The sequence below is a fragment of the Geotrypetes seraphini genome, chromosome 16, assembly GCF_902459505.1.
Source record: "Geotrypetes seraphini chromosome 16, aGeoSer1.1, whole genome shotgun sequence".
NCBI classification, from domain to species: Eukaryota; Metazoa; Chordata; class Amphibia; order Gymnophiona; family Dermophiidae; genus Geotrypetes; species Geotrypetes seraphini.
In genome coordinates this window covers 45,228,782-45,247,425 of record NC_047099.1, presented here as the reverse complement: position 1 = coordinate 45,247,425, position 18,644 = coordinate 45,228,782, and the positions used below count along the sequence as shown (strand labels likewise).

The window sequence follows — 18,644 nt, the reverse complement described above, 5'->3', positions numbered from 1 at the left end:
CCTTCATCCCTACCCTCTGTTTCCTACCCGCCAACCAGTTTCTGATCCATCTATGTACGTCTCCGTCCACCCCATGGTTCTTCAGTTTCTGGAGTAGACTCTCGTGAGGCACCTTGTCAAAGGCTTTTTGGAAATCAAGGTATATGATGTCTATGGGGTCTCCTCTGTCCATCCGTTTGTTAATTCCTTCGAAGAAGTGCAATAAGTTAGTTAGGCACGATCTCCCCCTGCAGAAACCATGTTGGCTTGTTATCAGAAGTTCATTTCTTTCCAAATGTTCATCGATGTTTTCTTTTATCAGTGCTTCTGCCATTTTCCCCGGAACCGAGGTCAGACTCACCGGTCTGTAGTTTCCTGGGTCACCTCTTGATCCCTTTTTAAAGATGGGCATGACGTTGGCTATCTTCCAATCCTCCGGGATCATGCCTGTTTTCAGGGATAGGTTGCAAATTTGCTGCAGTAGTTCCGCTATCTCCTCCTTTAATTCCTTCAAAACCCTTGGATGGATTCTGTCCGTACCCGGGGATTTGTCAGTTTTAAGTGTACATCATCAAGGCTCACTTCCTTGGATGTTAATTTTTCTGCTTGATTTCCATTGAAGAATTGCTCAGGTTCCAGTATGTTGGTTGTGTCTTCGTTTGTAAATACAGACGAAAAGAACATATTAAGTCTTTCCGCGACTTCTTTCTCCTCCTTCACTGTTCCCTTCCTGTCTCCTTTGTCCAGTGGTCCAACCTTCTCCCTAGTTGGCTGTTTCCCTTTAACATATCTGAAGAACGGTTTGAAATTTCGTATGAGGAAAGACTAAAGAAGTTAGGACTCTTCAGCTTGGAAAAGAGACGGCTGAGGGGAGATATGATTGAAGTCTACAAAATCCTGTGGTGTAAAGAACAAGTAAATCAAATATTTTACTTCATCAAAAATTACCAAGACTAGGGGACACTCGATGAAGTTATAGGGAAATACTTTAAAAAAAAATAGGAGGAAATATTTTTTCTTTCCGGGAATAGTTAAGCTCTGGAGGTTGTGGTAAGAGCGGATAGTGTAACTGGTTTAAAGAAAGGTTTGGAGTTGAACAAGTTCCTGGAAGAAAGGTCCTTAGTCTTCTATTAAGATAGACATAGGGGAAGCCACTTCTTGCCTGGATCGGTAACATGCAATGCTGCTACTATTTGGAGTTTTTGCTGGGTATTTGTGACATGGATTGGCCATTAGTCTGACCTAGTATGGCTGTTCTTATGGGGTTCTGAGCCATGGAAGGCGGGTGAATATACCTTCCTCTTGTTTTATAAATGTAAAGAGGCCAGAATTCAGAGAACACAAGGGAAATTCATCTCACAAACTCTACAAAAAGAACAGAAAGAAAACTCACAGTTCAGAGAAGATGGGAGAAATTCATCTCTCAGACTGAAAAAAAGGGAAAGTAAGAACCCCAGGATACAGAAAAGATAGGAGAATTTCATTTCACAATCTCAAAAAAAAGGGAAAAATAGAAAGGAACGCCACAATTCAAGTTTATTAAGGCTTGATTATACCACTTTTCATTTCCAAAGCAGTTTACAACATTATGTATCTTTAAAAATTAAAAAGCACAGAATTGTAGACAAGGCACACAAGAGGGAAAAGGGAGAGAGAGGTTACATTGCTAAAATGAACAGGAAAGGGCAGGAAAAGGTAAAAGGGCAATATATGGGATAAGTTCAAGGTCTAGGTCTCGTTGGATTCACGCCTAAGAGCAAATGGAAGTGCATTCCACAACGTTGAGGCTGCCACTGTAAAAACTGTTTTACGAGTGGTGTCAAGAAATAATTGCCTAATAGAGGGAACTGCAAGAAGAGATTTTGGGGTGGATCGAAGCGGTCTTGATGTTGCATCTATGGAAGCGGGCAAATGATTGGAAAGTACCTGAAAGGTTAGAAAAAGTGGGCAGACTGGATGGACCATTCAGGTCTTTATCTGCTGTCATTTACTATGTTACTATGTCATTCGATGGGCAATAGGTAGCCAGTCGGGTAACGTGATCGACTTTTTGGGTCTGAAAAATAATTTTTACGGCCATATTTTAATTCATAAAAAGGGAAACATACCCCCCCCCCCCCACACACCTTTTACCAAGCCGCGGCAGAAGTTTCTACCGTGGCCCAGAGCACTACATATGTTTAAAAGGATGCTGGATCATGACAGCCTCAAGCACAGGGTAAAAGCTTCAGTGTGTCTTCAGTCCTCTTGGGTTTAACTAGTTACATACAGAATGTGGTAAAGCTTCAGAGTGTCTTGGTCCTCCAGAGCTGGTTTATTAATTGAAGTACATAATATTGGGATGGCTCAGGGTAAGGCGTACGTTTCATGGTTGAATGGGAAGCCAGTCTCTGTCTAGTTGTCCTTTTGTCGTGTTATGTTTATCATTGTATGTATTTGTAGATTTCTTAATGCAGAATACAGATAAGCGCTAGAATATGCAAAACTCCATTTATTGTGTATGAGTCAGAAAAGGACAGCATGGTGGTTTCATATCCTGTTCTTCTGTGGTACGGTAGCTGCCGACTTCCTCACACAAATGCTTTTTGTTTCAGTAGAGAGAGATGAAACAGCAGCATGTCTGAAGGACTGAGCAGGGCTTTGTTGTTTAATTCTACTCTCAGTGGCTGCAAATTCCACCCCAGCCACAGGTGAAATTAGCTGTAAGAAAGCAGATGTGACCTTTCAAAATGAAACCCCTGCATATACCGTACTATCTCACCTTCCAGTGCCGCCACATCTTCACACGGATTATATGAGAGCTCTCATCCAGCATGCAAACTTTTAAGGCCCCGATTATTCAGTGCAGCTTATCAGGATAACAGCAGACCCTATTGTGTTTTTTTAAGAGTGCTACATGGACAAGTACCTATGTATTGGAAATCCTTACACATGATTGCTGGGGTGGGTGGAGCCTAAGCGTTCTACCCAACTATACTGAAAGTGAGCCACACTGAATACAGTGACTAGTTTACATGCTATAGCTGGCATTTAACAAAATGCTCTTAGTTTAGGGTTTAAATATTGATAATAGAAACAAAACAACAACCAATACCTAGAGATTGTAGATGTATGAGACAAGAGCAGAGGGCCAGAAGACAGGTCTGCAATAATGAGGTGGTCTGTCTGCTGATATTTACATGGTTATTGAAGGCCTGATTCCCTCAAATGTAGATAATGACCCAACATAGCTGTCTTTTGGAGAATGTGCCTGCATTAGGGATCCAAAAGACCTTAAAGAAATATAGCTATTGAATCTATACGCAATTGAGGGAACACACCAGATAACCCTAGAATTACTCTTTCTACAAAGGCATGCTGATGTCCATGTTTGCAAACTCACTATGTTGGCTATATTGGGTCACTGTCTACATTTGAGGGAATTGGGCCATCAATAAGTGTATTAATATCAGACCCATCTCTGCATTTCACTGTTGACCCATAAGATTGTGCGGGGGGATATAAACCTTGCTATTCTGAGGGTTACTTCAGTTTAGGTATGATGGTCAAGCTTCAGGGTCAGAGGTGGAGCAGGATACAGCAGCTATTGAGTGTTTAAAGGTCCTCAACAAGCACTGAATCCACTTGCAACTTTGGCCCAGGCGAGGTAGGACAGTGATTGAAAGCCTGGTGACATGAGGGAAGAGGGAGGTATGCTGGATGATGAGATGGGGAAGATAGGAAAGAGGAGATGCTGACCCTGGCGGCTAAGGGAAGGGAAAGATGCTGTTCACCTGGTTGCAGGAAATTGTCCAAACCTTTCTTAAAACCAGATATGCTATAGCATGGAATGTAGCTGTCCTTTGGGGACTCTGCATGGAATGTAGCTGTCCTTTGGGGATTCTGCATGGAATGTAGCTGTCCTTTGGGGATTCTGCATGGAATGTAGCTGTCCTTTGAGGATTCCGCATGAAAACTTGATACTCTTTGGGGATTTCACATGGAACTTGCTGTCCTTTGAGGATTCTTCATGGAATGTAGCTGTCCTTTGAGGATTCTTCATGGAATGTAGCTGTCCTTTGAGGATTCTTCATGGAATGTAGCTTTCCTTTGGGGATTCTTCATGGAATGTAGCTTTCCTTTGAGGATTCTTCATGGAATGTAGCTTTCCTTTGAGGATTCTTCATGGAATGTAGCTTTCCTTTGAGGATTCTTCATGGAATGTAGCTTTCCTTTGGGGATTCTTCATGGAATGTAGCTTTCCTTTGAGGATTCTTCATGGAAACTTGATACTCTTTGGGGATTTCACATGGAACTTGCTGTCCTTTGGGGATTCTGCATGGAATGTAGCTTTCCTTTGAGGATTCTTCATGGAATGTAGCTTTCCTTTGAGGATTCTTCATGGAATGTAGCTTTCCTTTGAGGATTCTTCATGGAATGTAGCTTTCCTTTGGGGATTCTTCATGGAATGTAGCTTTCCTTTGAGGATTCTTCATGGAAACTTGATACTCTTTGGGGATTTCACATGGAACTTGCTGTCCTTTGGGGATTCTGCATGGAATGTTGCTGTCCTTTGGGGATTCTTCATGGAATGTAGCTGTCCTTTGAGGATTCTTCATGGAATGTAGCTTTCCTTTGAGGATTCTTCATGGAATGTAGCTTTCCTTTGGGGATTCTTCATGGAATGTAGCTTTCCTTTGAGGATTCTTCATGGAAACTTGATACTCTTTGGGGATTTCACATGGAACTTGCTGTCCTTTGAGGATTCTTCATGGAATGTAGCTGTCCTTTGAGGATTCTTCATGGAATGTAGCTGTCCTTTGAGGATTCTTCATGGAATGTAGCTTTCCTTTGGGGATTCTTCATGGAATGTAGCTTTCCTTTGAGGATTCTTCATGGAATGTAGCTTTCCTTTGGGGATTCTTCATGGAATGTAGCTTTCCTTTGAGGATTCTTCATGGAAACTTGATACTCTTTGGGGATTTCACATGGAACTTGCTGTCCTTTGGGGATTCTTCATGGAATGTAGCTTTCCTTTGGGGATTCTTCATGGAATGTAGCTGTCCTTTGAGGATTCTTCATGGAAACTTGATACTCTTTGGGGATTTCACATGGAACTTGCTGTCCTTTGGGGATTCTGCATGGAAACTAGCTACTCTTTGGGGATTCACTAAATACTTAGCCTATGGTATAAAGATGATGACTATTGAGTGAAGCAAATAACTCGGTCCCAAGAATAGCAACACTTCTAAATTAGATTTTTCAGTTTTAATTCCAAACTTCTAATACACTTCAATAGATAACTTAATTGCATATTCAAATCTTGCAGTTTTCTTACAGAAGAACATAAGAATTGCCGCTGCTGGGTCAGACCAGTGGTCCATCGTGCCCAGCAGTCCGCTCACGTGGCGGCCCCTAGGTAAAGACCAGTGCTCTAAATGAGCCCAGCTTCACCTGCGTACTAGAGAGTTGCGCGGGGACAGAAATCCCACCCGTCCCCACCCGTCCCCGTGAGGACTCCCACCCGTCCCCGAGAGGAATCCCCTATGTCCCCGCCCGTCCCCGTGAGGAATCCCCTACGTCCCCGCGAGGAATCCCCTATATCCCCGCCCGTCCCTATAAACTTCAGAAATAATTATTTCAGTTAATTATGCTACTGAATTAAAGGCTCTGGTAGAAACCCATTTAAAAATAAGCAAAAAGACTTTATTAATTTGGAAATATTAATTGGGAAGAATACATACTTTGTAAACGGGTTTCTACCAGAGCCTCTAATGTTTATAAACTTTTATCAACACAACTAATATACCACTTTATCCTGAAGCAAAAAAAAAAAAAAAAAAAGAATTTTTTTCCTACCTTTGTTGCTTGGTTTCTGCTTTCCTCTTGTTCTCATTCAATTCCTTCCATCCACTGTCTCTCTTCTCTCTGCGTCTTCCATTTGCTCTGTTACTGTGCCTCTCCCTTTCTCCCCCCTTCCAAATTGGTCTGGCACCCATCTTCTTCCTTCTGCTCCCCCCATAGTCTGGCATCTCTGTCTTCTTCCCTGCCAGCGTCTTCTCCCCACTCTTTCTTCCCCCATTTCCTTTCAGCGTCCTTCTCCCCCCAATCTTCCCCATGTCTGTCAGCATCTCCCCCCTCTGTCTTCCCCATGTGCTTTCAGTGTCCTTCACCCCCTCTGTCTTCCCATGTCCTTTCAGCGTCCTTCTCCCCCCCTGTCTTCCACATGTCCTTTCAGTGTCCTCCTCTCCCCCTTCTTCCCCATGTCCTTTCAGCATCCTTCTCCACCCCTTTGTCTTCCCCATGTGCTTTCAGTGTCCTTCTCCCCCCTCTGTCTTCCCCATGTCCTTTCAGCGTTCTTCTCCCCCCGTCTTCCCCATGTCCTTTCAGCGTCCTTCTCCACCTTTCTGTTTTTCCCATGTGCTTTCAGCGTCCTTCTCCACCCCTCTGTCTTCCCCATGTGCTTTCAGTGTCCTTCTCCCCCCTCTGTCTTCCACATGTGCTTTCAGCGTCCTTCTCCCCCCTCTGTCTTCCCCATGTCCTTTCAGCATCCTTCTCCCCCTTTGTCTTCCCCATGCCCTTTCAGCGTCCTTCTCCCCCCTCTGTCTTCCCCATGTCCTTTCAGCATCCTTCTCCCCCCCATCTTCCCCATGTCCTTTCAGCGTCATTCTCCACTCCTTTGTCTTCCCCATGTGCTTTCAGCGTCCTTCTCCACCCCTTTTTCTTCCCCATGTGCTTTCAGCGTCCTTCTCCACCCCTTTGTCTTCCCCAAGTGCTTTCAGCGTCCTTCTCCCCCCCTCCCGTCTACCCCATGTCCTTTCGGGTTCCTTCTCCACCCCTTTGTCTTCCCCAGTGCTTTCAGCGTCCTTCTCCCCCCTCAGTTTTACCCATTTCCTTAAGCGTCTTTTCTTCTCCACTCTACCTTTCCTCCCTTTCTCTCTCCCTGCCCCTTACCTTTGTGGCGCTTCCCCACCCGACCGACAACAGAACAGGCCCGGTCCGACAAACCTCCCTGCCCTGTAGCAGCGAATCTAAATTACCTTCTTACAGCAGCTGGAGTATTGAAGCTGCTGTAAGAAGGTAATTTAGATTCGCGGCTACAGGGCAGGGAGGTTTGTCGGCCGGGCTGTTGTCGGTCGGTCGGGGGAAGCGCCACAAAGGTAAGGGGACCTGACGGGCTGTGCACACTCCCCACCCATGGCTGCACCCGGGGCGGACCGCCCCCCCCTTTGGTACGCCACTGCCTTTTCCCTACCTGCCCTGCCGCACACAGCCAACCGGAAGTCTTCCCGATGTCAGCGCTGACGGAGGAAGGGAGGGCTTTGCTTAAGCCCTCCCTCCGACGTCAGCGCTGACATCGGGGAAGACTTCCGATTGGCTATGTGTGCTGCAGCAAGGCAGGCAGGAAATGGAAGACGAGCCTCGCAGCAGGGCAGGTAGGAAAATCAGATGAGCCTCACGGCATTGAACCCCGCGGGATCCCTGAGAGCATGAGGGGCGTCCCCATGGGATCCCCGCGACCCTAGGGGGCGTCCCCACGGGATCCCTGGGATCCGAAGGAGGAACTCGGGGATCCCCGTGAGTCCCGCGAGATTCCCGTTGTCCCCGTTCTCGTGCAGCTCTCTACTGCATACTTTCCAGTTGAGCAGGAACTTGTCTAACTTTGTCTTGAAACTCTGAGGGTGTTTTCCCCTATGAGAGACTCCGGAAGAACGTTCCAGTTTTCTACCACTCTCTGGGTGAAGAACTTCCTTACGTTCGTACGTAATCTATCCCCTTTCAACTGTAGAGAGTGCCCTCTCGTTCTCCCTTCCATGGAGAGGGTGAACAACCTGTCTTTATCTACTAAGTCTATTCCCTTCAATATCTTGAATGTTTCGATCATGTCCCCTCTCAATCTCCTTTTTTTGAGGGAGAAGAGACCCAGTTTCTCTAATCTCTCGCTGTATAGCAACTCCAGCCCCTTAACCATTTTAGTCGCTCTTCTCTGAACCCTTTCGAGTAGTACCGTGTCCTACTTCATGTACGGCAACCAGTGCTGGACGCAGTAATCCAGGTGAGGGCGCACCATGGCCCGGTACAGTGGCATGATAACCTTCTCCGATCTGTTTGTGATCCTCTTCTTTATCATTCTTAGTGTTCTGTTCGCCCTTTTCGCCTCCGCCATCTACTTGTCGATTAGAACCCTCAAGTCTGTTTCCTGGGAGGTGTCTCCGAGTACTGCCCCGGACATCCTGTATTCGTGCATGAGATTTTTGTTACCTACATGCATCACTTTACACTTATCCACGTTGAACCTCATCTGCCATGTCGATGCCCATTTCTCGAGCCGGATATGTCACGTTGCAGATCTTCGCAATCCCCCTGTGTCTTCACTACTCTGAATAACTTCGTATCGTCCGCAAATTTAATCACATCACTCGTCGTACCAATGTCCAGATCATTTATAAAGATGTTAAAGAGCATGGGTCCAAGCACCGAGCCCTGCGGCACCCCACTGGTGACGCTCTTCCAGTCCGAGTATTGTCCATTTACCCCCACTCTCTGTTTCCTATGCTCCAGCCAGATTTTAATCCACGTGAGTATTTCACCCTTGATTCCATGGCTTGCAATTTTCTGAAGTAGTCGTTCATGTGGAACCTTGTTGAATGCCTTATGAAAATCCAGATATACCATGTCGACTGGGTCACCCTTGTCTATCTGCCTGTTTACTCCCTCAAAGAAGTGCAGCAAGTTCCTCAAACAAGATCTGCTTTTGCTGAAACCGTGTTGGCTGGTCCTCATCAGCCCATGTTCGTCAAGGTGATCAATGATGCGGTCCTTTATCAGCGCCTCTACCATTTTTCCCGGTACCGAAGTCAGACTCACCGGTCTGTAGTTTCCCGGTTCTCCCCTCGAACCTTTCTTGAAGATCGGCATAACATTCGCCACTTTCCAGTCTTTCAGAATCCTTCCCAATTTGATCGACAGATTGGCTATTAGTTGAAGTTCAGCTATAGTCCCTTTCAGTTCCTTGATGACCCTCGGATGGACGCCATCTGGTCCCAGGGATTTATCGCTTTTAAGCCTATCAATCTGCCTGCATACCTCTACTAGACTGACCATCAACCCTGTCAGTTTCCTGTCTTCGTTTCCAGCATATAGCCTGATGGGTTCCGGTATGCTGTGTATATCCTCTTTGGTAAATACAGAAGCAAAAAATGTGTTCAGTTTGTCGGCGATTGCTTTGTCCTCCTTTAGCACTCCCTTCATTCCACGGTCATCCAATGGTCCCACCGCTTCCTTCGCGGGTTGTTTTCCCCTTAATATATCGAAAGAATGGCATGAAGTATTTCGCCTCCTTGGCTATTTTTCCTCATAGTCTCTTTTGGCCCCTTTTACCGCCCTATGGCACCTGCGTATATGTTGTATATTACAACGAACCTCCTCACTGGTCATATATTAGAACAGCACAGAGAGTGTGGTGGTCTGATCTAAATGAGGACTTTCCTTGATACAGCTAATAGCGAAACACAAATTCATGTCAGAGTACCTCCTTGCTGCTAATTAAGATAAGCGCTCACTGGCATGATATTACTATTTATAATATGAATGAATAAGTTTTGACTGATGAGGAGGCTTGCTGCAATATACTCGAATCATACATGAAATAGAAAATTTGAGTGCAGCCCTGAGGTCATGATTGAAGAATATAAGAAAATTGCAAGATTTGAATAAGCAATGAAGTTATCTATTGAAGTGTATTAGAAGTTTGGAGTTAAAACTAAAAAAATTTTGCAATCTAATTTAGGAGTGTTACTATTCTCGGGACTCTTTGGGGATTCCGCATGGCATGTTGCTACCCTTTGAGTTTCTGCCAGGTACTTGTTACCTAAATTGGCTACTGTGGAAACTGGATACTGTGCCCGATGCAGTATGGCTATTCTTAGGTTCTAGTTAATTAAAATAAACATTAATTAATTAACTTTTACTTGCTGTTGTCTGCAGTTTTAATTTTTCACGGTCACTGTTCTTTTTTTAATAAACTTGTTGGTTTCTCACCCCTCTGATGTTAACCCAAATATGTTTGCCCCTGGAAGATTCCTCTGTTTTTCTGTTTGGTCTGTAGATGTTTTTTTCTAGAGATTAAATAACTTCTGGGGGAAAATGGGTTAATTTTGCACAAGCCATGATAGGAATGAACCTCATTCCTAAGCTAGGTTATGTGGCATATGATCTCAGTCTCTCACATTTACTGCTAAAGTTCACCATAGAACTTGAGTTCTGCCAAAGAGAGTTTTTTTCGTAGCTCATAAGATGTTAAACGTAAAAAGTTGTAACATAGTAAATGAGAGCAGACAAAGATCTGAATGGTCCATCCAGTCTGCCCAACATGTACACACATGATAAATTAATGATTAAATCAAATTGTCTTTTTTTAATATTTCAGGGTCATAGACCGTTGAAGTCTGCCCGATGCTGTCCTTAGGTTCCAACCACTGAAGCTCACTCCAGCCTATCTAAACCATCCCAAATTACAGGATTTCCCATTGAAGCCCTCCCCAACCCAACCTAAACGGAATAGCCATATATGCAGACTGTACAAGTTTGCCCAGTACCAGTCTTAGTTCTCCACTTTATACTCGTTATTTTCTTATTAGAGATCCTCTATGTTCATCCCATGCTTTTTTGAATTTCTTCATCGTTTCTCTTGAGGACGTTCCAGGCATCAACCACCTTCTCTGTGAAAAAGAATTTCTTAATATTACTCCTAAGTCTACCACCCCACAACCTCAAATCATGCCCTCTAGTTTTACCATTTTCCATTCTCTGGAAACGATTTTGTTCTATATTAATACCTTTCAAGTATTTAAACATTTGTTGAAAATTTCTGTTAACCAGGCCTGAGGCATGCTAATAATGGGAAATATTTCTGTATGCTTCTGCCACCTTTCCTTGGTCTCAGACTGCATTTCTTGGTTCTCTCTCTCCATGAGACTCACAGAGTAATCGCTAGGAACTGACACCTCTATAATCAATGCCGTCATGATTTTTTTTTCTTTTATCTCTGTCTAGTTTCCTTGCATTCAGCCTTTTATTGATTGGCTTGGGGATGACCCAAGTCATTACAACCTCTTTGTTCTCCATACTTAATTTTGGGTCATAATCCCAATGCTTTTCTGTTCAGCTATGTTTTGATGTTTACAAAGTTTCCAGTGGCTAAGACCTGCCTACATTATTGCATCTTTCTGTAGAGGGATTTTCCCAGTTTTTCTACACCTGCTGTGAACCAGCTCATCCATAATCTCCTGTGAGCTTATGAAAAAACTGGGGTTTTGTGGAGTTTCAGAGTCCATAGAAATGAGCAGAGAATAAATTGTCCAACTGTGGGCCGATCATTAGAATGATGAGAAGATGCCACTGTAGGGTCGTCTTTGCAGACTAAGGTGTTAATCATGAAGTTTAACTGCAAGGACAAATCAACTAGCTTCTCTACATGGTATGTGTTCTCAAATTACAAAAGAAATTACTACTGTAGTGTTTGTGAAAATCACTACAAATGTTTAACATCTCTCCTCAAGTCCCATGGTCTCGTCTCTTGCAGTTGAAATGTTTGCTTTTCTAGGGATCACTGCTCCGACACCCACTTTCATATTCTTGGGGAGGTACTGCAGTCTTGGGGCAAGTAACTCACCTGGGAGTCCCAAACAACCCTCCTGTCCCCAGCTCCTTAGAGACCATGTTGACCCCAGTCATCCTGGATGTGCTGAATGAGATTTCCTTTTCCTGTAGGTCATTGATGCCTTGTCGATTTTATCTTGGACTCAGCTGGCACAGAATAAAGGAATCTCGTAAGTACAATTTTGTGGTAAGTATGAGACTGTATACTTCCAGTTATTGTTATGTACCAGAAATAAAGTCAGTGTATTCTGTTTTATAGTCCATTTCCCACAGAAGATAGCGCCGGCGATGATGACATCTATAGTGGATTATCTGACCAAATTGAGTAGGTGTCTTACTCCGAAACTTAAATGTTCTGGTGAATTCTTGTGGTCCCAGGGAACTTAGTCATTTTAATTTTTTTACCAGTGACACCGTGGAGGAAGATGATGATTTGTATGATTGTGTGGAAATGGATGAGAATGAAGGTGATGAAATCTATGAAGATCTGATGAAGATGGAAACATCTGTCCTACCTGTAAGTATCTATCAGAGTAGGGTTGTCCAACAAAACCTAAAGTTGGAAAATCTGTGTGAATTGAAGTTACTCCCATGATTGTATTTGATCAGAAAATAATTTTTTTTTCCTTCTTTATTCATTTTCAAATTTGACAATAAGTGCACAAAATAATATATTTCAACAAGTTATTACACAATAGCACTTTGATATCTACTACATCAAAATCTAGTGATACATTTACCCCCCCTACCTCCCACCCTTCATCATATTTTCAATCAGAATATACACATATTATAGAGTATATTATAACATATTATGTAAAATTGTACCCAACACCCTCCCCCCTTTAGTGTGCCAAAAGAAGAAAAAGAAAAGAAGAAGAGAAGTGATGACTATTCACTACAATATTTTGTCAATGGCCCCCATATTGTTATAAATTTAGTATATGTCCCTCTTTGTATTGCTATTGCTCGTTCCATTTTAAATATATGACACAATGTATTCCAGATTAAAAAAATTAAAAGATTTAAAAAATTCTTAAGCCCATCCTGGGGTCCCTCAAAGCCACTGATTATATAAGCTCCATTTTTCTTTAAAAAAAAAAAAAAAGCTATTACTTTTGCTTAATGGAGCAAATTTCTTGGTATTATAACTATAACTTTTACGTTTTCACACTCAGCAAATATAGATTGATAAAAAAACATCATATGCAAAACAACTAACAGTATAGCACAGTTACTTACCGTAACAGGTGTTATCCAGGGACAGCAGGAAGCTATTTTCATATATGGGTAATGTCATCAGCGGAGCCTTGTAAGCATACTTGCTTAAAGAAACTAGAAGTTTCGAGTCGACCGCACTGCACATGCGCGAGTGCCTTCCCGCCCAGCACAGGGCGCGTCTCAGTTCAGATAGCAGAGAAGACAACCAGGGGAGGTGGGTGGGTTGTGAGAATAGCTGCCTGCTGTCCCTGGATAACACCTGTTACGGTAAGTAACTGTGCTTTATCCCAGGATAAGCAGGCAGGTATTCTCACATATGGGTGACCTCCAAGCTAACCAGAATGGGATGGTGGGAGTGTTGGCAATTTAGGAGAATAAATTTTGTAATACTGTGTGGCCAAACTGGTCATCCCGTCTGGAGAAAACATCCAGACAATAGTGAGAAGTGAAAGTAGCAGCCTTGCAAATTTCCTCAATAGGTGTTGATCTGAGGAAAGCTACTGAGGCTGCCATTGCTCTAACTTTATGGGCTGTGACTCTACTGTGTAGGAGCAATCCAGCCTGGGCATAGCAGAAAGAGATGCAAGCAGCCATCCAGTTGGAGATAGTATGCTTAGAGATGAAATGTCCCAACTTGCTTGGATCGAAGGAGACAAAAAGTTGAGGAGCAGTTCTGTGTGGTTTGGTGCGTTCCAAGTACAAGGCCAAAGCACGTTTACAGTCCAGAGTATGAAGAGCTGATTCTCCAGGATGAGAATAAGGCTTAGGAAAAAATTCTGGAAGAACAATGGATTGGTTGAGATGAAATTCTGAAACCACTTTAGGTAGAAATTTAGGATGAGTACGGAGAACCACCTTGTCATGATGGAAGACAGTAAAAGGTGGATCAGCAACCAAAGCTTGCAGCTCACTGACTCGTCGAGCAGAGGTGAGGGCAATGAGAAAGAGCACTTTCCAAGTGAGATACTTCAGATGAGCCTTGTCAATTGGTTCAAATGGAGGCTTCATCAATTGAGCAAGAACCACATTGAGGTCCCAAACCACTGGAGGCGGTTTGAGAGGAGGTTTGACATTGAAAAGTCCTTTCATGAATCTGGAAACCTCCGGATGAGCAGAGAGGGGTTTCCCTTCAATAGGCTGATGGAAAACTGCAATTGCACTAAGATGGACTCGGATTGATGTAGACTTGAGGCCAGAAGTGGATAAGTGCAAAAGATAATCCAAAAAAGAAGATAAGAAGGAATGTTGAGGTTCCTTATTGTGAGAAAAACACCACGTAGAAAATCTAGTCCATTTTTGGTGATAGCATTGTCTAGTGGTAGGCTTCCTAGAAGCCTCTAAAACATCTCTTACAGATTGAGAAAACTGAAGAGGAGTCATGTTGAGAGATACCAAGCTGTCAGGTGTAGAGACTGCAGGTTGGGATGAAGAAGAGATCCTTGACTCTGTGTAAGCAGAGATGGAAAAACTGGTAGAAGGTATGGTTCCCTACTCATGAGTTGAAGTAGAAGGGAGTACCAAGGTTGTCTTGGCCACCGAGGAGCAATCAGAATCATGGTGGCATGCTCGTTCTTCAACTTGACTAGAGTCTTGAGAATGAGAGGGAATGCATAGAGGAAGAGATTTGTCCATTCCAGAAGAAAAGCATCTGCCTTGAGGTGATGAGGAGAGTATATCCTGGAGCAGAACTGAGGCAGTTTGTAGTTGTGGGGAGCTGCATAGAAGGTCTATCTGAGGCGTTCCCAATTGAGAGAAAATGTGATGAAGAGGCGAGGAATGGAGTGTCCATTCGTGAGGTTGCAGAAGACGACTCAAGTTGTCTGCCAAGCAATTCTTCACCCCTTGTATGTAGACAGATTTGAGGAAGGTGTTGTGGCGGATTGCCCAATCCCAAACCTTCAGAGCTTCTTGACAAAGGGAGGCAGATCCCGTCCCTCCCTGTTTGTTGATATAATACATGGCGACTTGGTTGTCTGTCCGGATGAGGAGTACCTGATCGTGAAGATGTTGAAAAGCGTTGAGAGCCTTGAGGATCGCTCTGAGTTCCAACAAATTTATATGACACTGATGTACCGTACTGGTCCAGTGTGTACAGAGACCATCGAGATGAGCGTCCCAAGCGTAGGTTGAAGAATCTGTCGTGAGGACCTTCTAATGGGGGGGTGTTTGAAAAAGCAAGCCTCTGGAGAGATTGGAAGAGAGCATCCACCAACGGAGAGACTTCTTGAAAGAAGGAGTGACTGTGATGTGTCGGGAAAGAGGATCACAAGCCTGCGTCCATTGAGATGCCAGAGCCCACTGAGGAATTCTGAGGTGAAGTCTGGCAAAAGGAGTCACGTGTACTGTGGAGGCCATGTGACTTAGGAGTACCATCATGTGTCTCGCTGAGATGGAAGAGCTGGAAGACACTGACAGAGTTGAAGAAGAGCTTCCAGGCGTTGTTGTGGAAGGAATGCTTTGAGTTGGACAGTATCCAGAACAGCTCCGATGAATTGTAGAGTCTGTGAGGGCTGAAGTTGGGATTTGGGAAAGTTGATTTCGAATCCCAAACTTTGTAGGAACCAGGTAGTCCATTGTGTTGCTACAATAACCCCCTGAGATGTTGAATCATTGATGAGCCAGTCATCCAGGTAGGGAAATACCTGAAGACCAGGGTTCCTTAGAGCTGCTGCTACCACTATGAGACACTTGGTGAACACTCTGGGAGATGAAACCAGGCCGAAGGGCAGCACTCTGTATTGATAATGCAGATTCCCCACCCGAAATCTGAGATATTGACGGGAGGCCAGATGGATGGAAATATGAGTGTAGGCCTCCTTTAGGTCATAAGCACTGCCTCTGCCAAGTCCAGAGAGCATAACCAGTTGTTCTGCTTGAGAAGGGGATAAAAGGATACCAGGGACAACATTCAAAATTTTTCTTTGACCAAAAATTGGTTGAGAGCCCTGAGATCCAGAATGGGCTGCAGATCGCCCGTCTTTTTCAGAACAAGAAAGTAACGCGAGTAAAAACCCCTGTTCTGCTGGTCCATAGGAACTGATTCGATGGCATGGAGACAAAGCAGAGCTTGAGCTTCCTGAAGAAGAAGAGCGGTCTGGGATGGATTGGAAAGATACTCTCTTGGAGTAAGCTCTGAGGGAACCTGAGTGAAACGAAGAGAGTATCCTTCCTTGATGATGTTTAGTACCCAGAGGTCGGATGTAATAGTTGTCCATCGGTGGTAAAAATGATGGAGAAGACCTCCTATAGGGGGATAAGAATGCAGAGTCAGAACGGTGGAGGTTTTGCTCTGTTTTAAACAGTCAAAAAGGCTGAGTAGCCTTAGGTGCAGCAGAAGGTTGAGATTTTTGTTGCTTCTGAGGCTGCTGTTTCTTAGGAAGAGGGCAATTGTAAGGAGCCATCCTCGGAGCAAAACACCTCTGATATATAGGAGGAGGACGTGTAGGTTTGGCAGGAGCTGGCTTCGGCTTACAATGGAAGCAAAGGATTTTTCATGGTCAGACAATTTTTTGCTGTCTGCCTCGATAGATTCATCAAAGAGGTCATTGCCTGCACAAGGAACATTAGCCTTGCAGTCCTGAAGATTAGGATCCATGTCAATAGTATGAAGCCAGGCAAGACAGCACATGGCTACAGAACAAGCAGCCGCTCTGGCAGACAACTCAAAGGCATCATAAGATGACTGAAGGAGATGTAATCTGAGTTGTGATAGAGAAGCGATGACTTCTTGAAATTCAAAATGTTTTTGAGTATCCAAATAATTCAAAAATTTAGGCAAAAGAGTAATGAGGAACTCAAAGTAGGTGACAAAATGAAAATTATAATTAAGGATTTTAGAGGACATCATGGCATTTTGATAGATGCGACGTCCAAATTTGTCCATAGTTTTCCCTTCCCTTACAGGAGGAATGGTGGCATAAACCTTGGAAGGATGGGACCTCTTTAAAGATGACTCCACAAGCAGGGACTGGTGAGAGAACTGTGAGTTATCGAAGCCATTGCGATGAACAGTTTTATACCTAGAGTCCAATTTGCATGGAGCAGCTGGAATGGTATAAGGAGTCTCCAGGCATCTGAGACAAAAGCTTATGAAGAGGAAGCTTAAGTGACTCTGCCGGAGGTTGAGGAAGATGCATAACTTCTAGATACTCCAGTATCTAATTGAAGATCCAAGTCAACAGCCATCTGACAAAGAAAAGATGAAAAAGATAGCTGATCTGCCAATGCTTCCCTTGAGAAGGACTTGAGGTCGTCGAGGCAGCCTGGGTCGAAGATGAGGCTTCGGCCAGTAAAAAGGCATCAAAAGAATATGGAGACTTGGACGAAGCAATCGAAACCGCTACATCCTCAAGGTTTGGAAGGGGAGACCTCGATTGAGGAGTCGGTGGTCTCGTAGAAGTAGGAGTAGATCGAGGCTTAGTTGAAGAAGGACGTTCTTTAGAAGAAGAACTATGTCTGGAAGTATGCCTCGATGAAGGCCTCGATCGTCGATGAGAACGGTGCTTGAAAGCAGATCTCGAAGATCGAGGAGACTTCGCCTCGGAGACTGAAGCAGCCGATGCTACCAACGAATGGATAGGACTGGAGGCTGTGGATTGAAGCTCTGGAGGCTTGGTGGAGGAACCTCAATGCCCTTCCAAAGACTGCTCCTTGGATAGAGTGTGAAGATTCCTGCCGAGGCACTTACAAAGATTCTGCTCCTTGCTTGACGTGCTTAGAAGCCAGACAAGACATTCGCAGAGATTCTGCTCCCTGCAAAGAGTGTGTAATTTCATGCTGAGGCAAAGGAAGAGGCTTGACCTCATGGGAGTCTGCAGAATGCCCAGGTTGGATAAGTGGAAGAAGCTTCGGTCCCAAAGTAGGAAGGAACTAAATGAACTGCTTTTCCAACATGGTCTGGAAAGAAGCCGGCAAGGTTGGATCTGCGTCTGAAACCGGTCCACCTGCTTTGGCTGGAGGTTCCACAGAAGCAGTGGAAATGTGCTTCGACTTGGAGGTCTTAGGCACCTTAAGCACCACCGCTGGAACCTTCTGCTGAGCTATCTGACCTGAAGAAACAGGGGAAGATTCAGGAGTCGTCGAGGAGAGAGCCGTGGCAAACGAAGAAGGTCTGATGAGGCTCGAGGTCGAAGCAATAGAAGGAGGACGAGTCTCGGTTGAAGGTGAGGTTGAGGCCGCCTTCAAAGTCGAGGGATTGGAGGAGGAATCCATCCCAAAGAGCTTCTGGACCAAAATTCGACGACGTTTAAGGGCTTGAGGTTGAAGAGTAGCACAGCGCTCGCACAACATTGGTTGATGGTACGGCCCAAGGTAATTGAGGCACCAACGGTGTGGGTCCGTGAGGGAAATCGCACACTGGCACTGGCTACATTTCTTGAAGCCTGTTGCTGTCCGGGACATAGAAGAAAAAATAGCCGCCGCAAAGTCCGAGCGGCCTGTCCCGGCAGCCGAACGGAAGAAACAAAAATTTATTTATTTTTTTTTTAAAAACAGCGATTTGTGAAGAAAAAAACACAAACCGCGGTGTAGAGAAGGCACGAAGTGAAAAAGATAAACGCAGAGAGTCAAAGATGAACTTCTTGGCTCCACGGAAAACTGAGAACTGAGGAGACGCACCCTACACTGGGCGGGAAGGCACTCGCACATGCGCGGTGCGGTCGACTCGAAACTTCTAGTTTCTTCAAGCAAGTCTGCTTGCGAGCTTCCGCATCCGGGCTCCGCTGATGACGTCACCCATATGTGAGAATAGGCTGCCTGCTTGTCCTGGGATAATTTATGAAATGAACCTTCAATATCTACACTTT

General features: G+C 44.4%; 1 protein-coding gene across 5 annotated transcripts in view; it reads left to right on the top strand.

Moving 5' to 3' along the window:
- Positions 1–18,644, top strand: part of VAV1 (vav guanine nucleotide exchange factor 1) — a 141,390-nt gene that overhangs the window by 24,684 nt on the left and 98,062 nt on the right. For all 5 annotated transcript variants that reach the window (XR_004537287.1, XM_033925316.1, XM_033925317.1 and 2 more), the window contains exons 3-5: positions 11,731–11,789; positions 11,879–11,944; positions 12,028–12,136. Coding sequence is in view for 4 of the 5 variants with exons in the window: in XM_033925316.1 (XP_033781207.1) it covers positions 11,731–11,789; positions 11,879–11,944; positions 12,028–12,136 (234 nt within the window). In the remaining variant the exon portion in view is untranslated. The remainder of the gene's footprint in view (positions 1–11,730; positions 11,790–11,878; positions 11,945–12,027; positions 12,137–18,644) is intronic.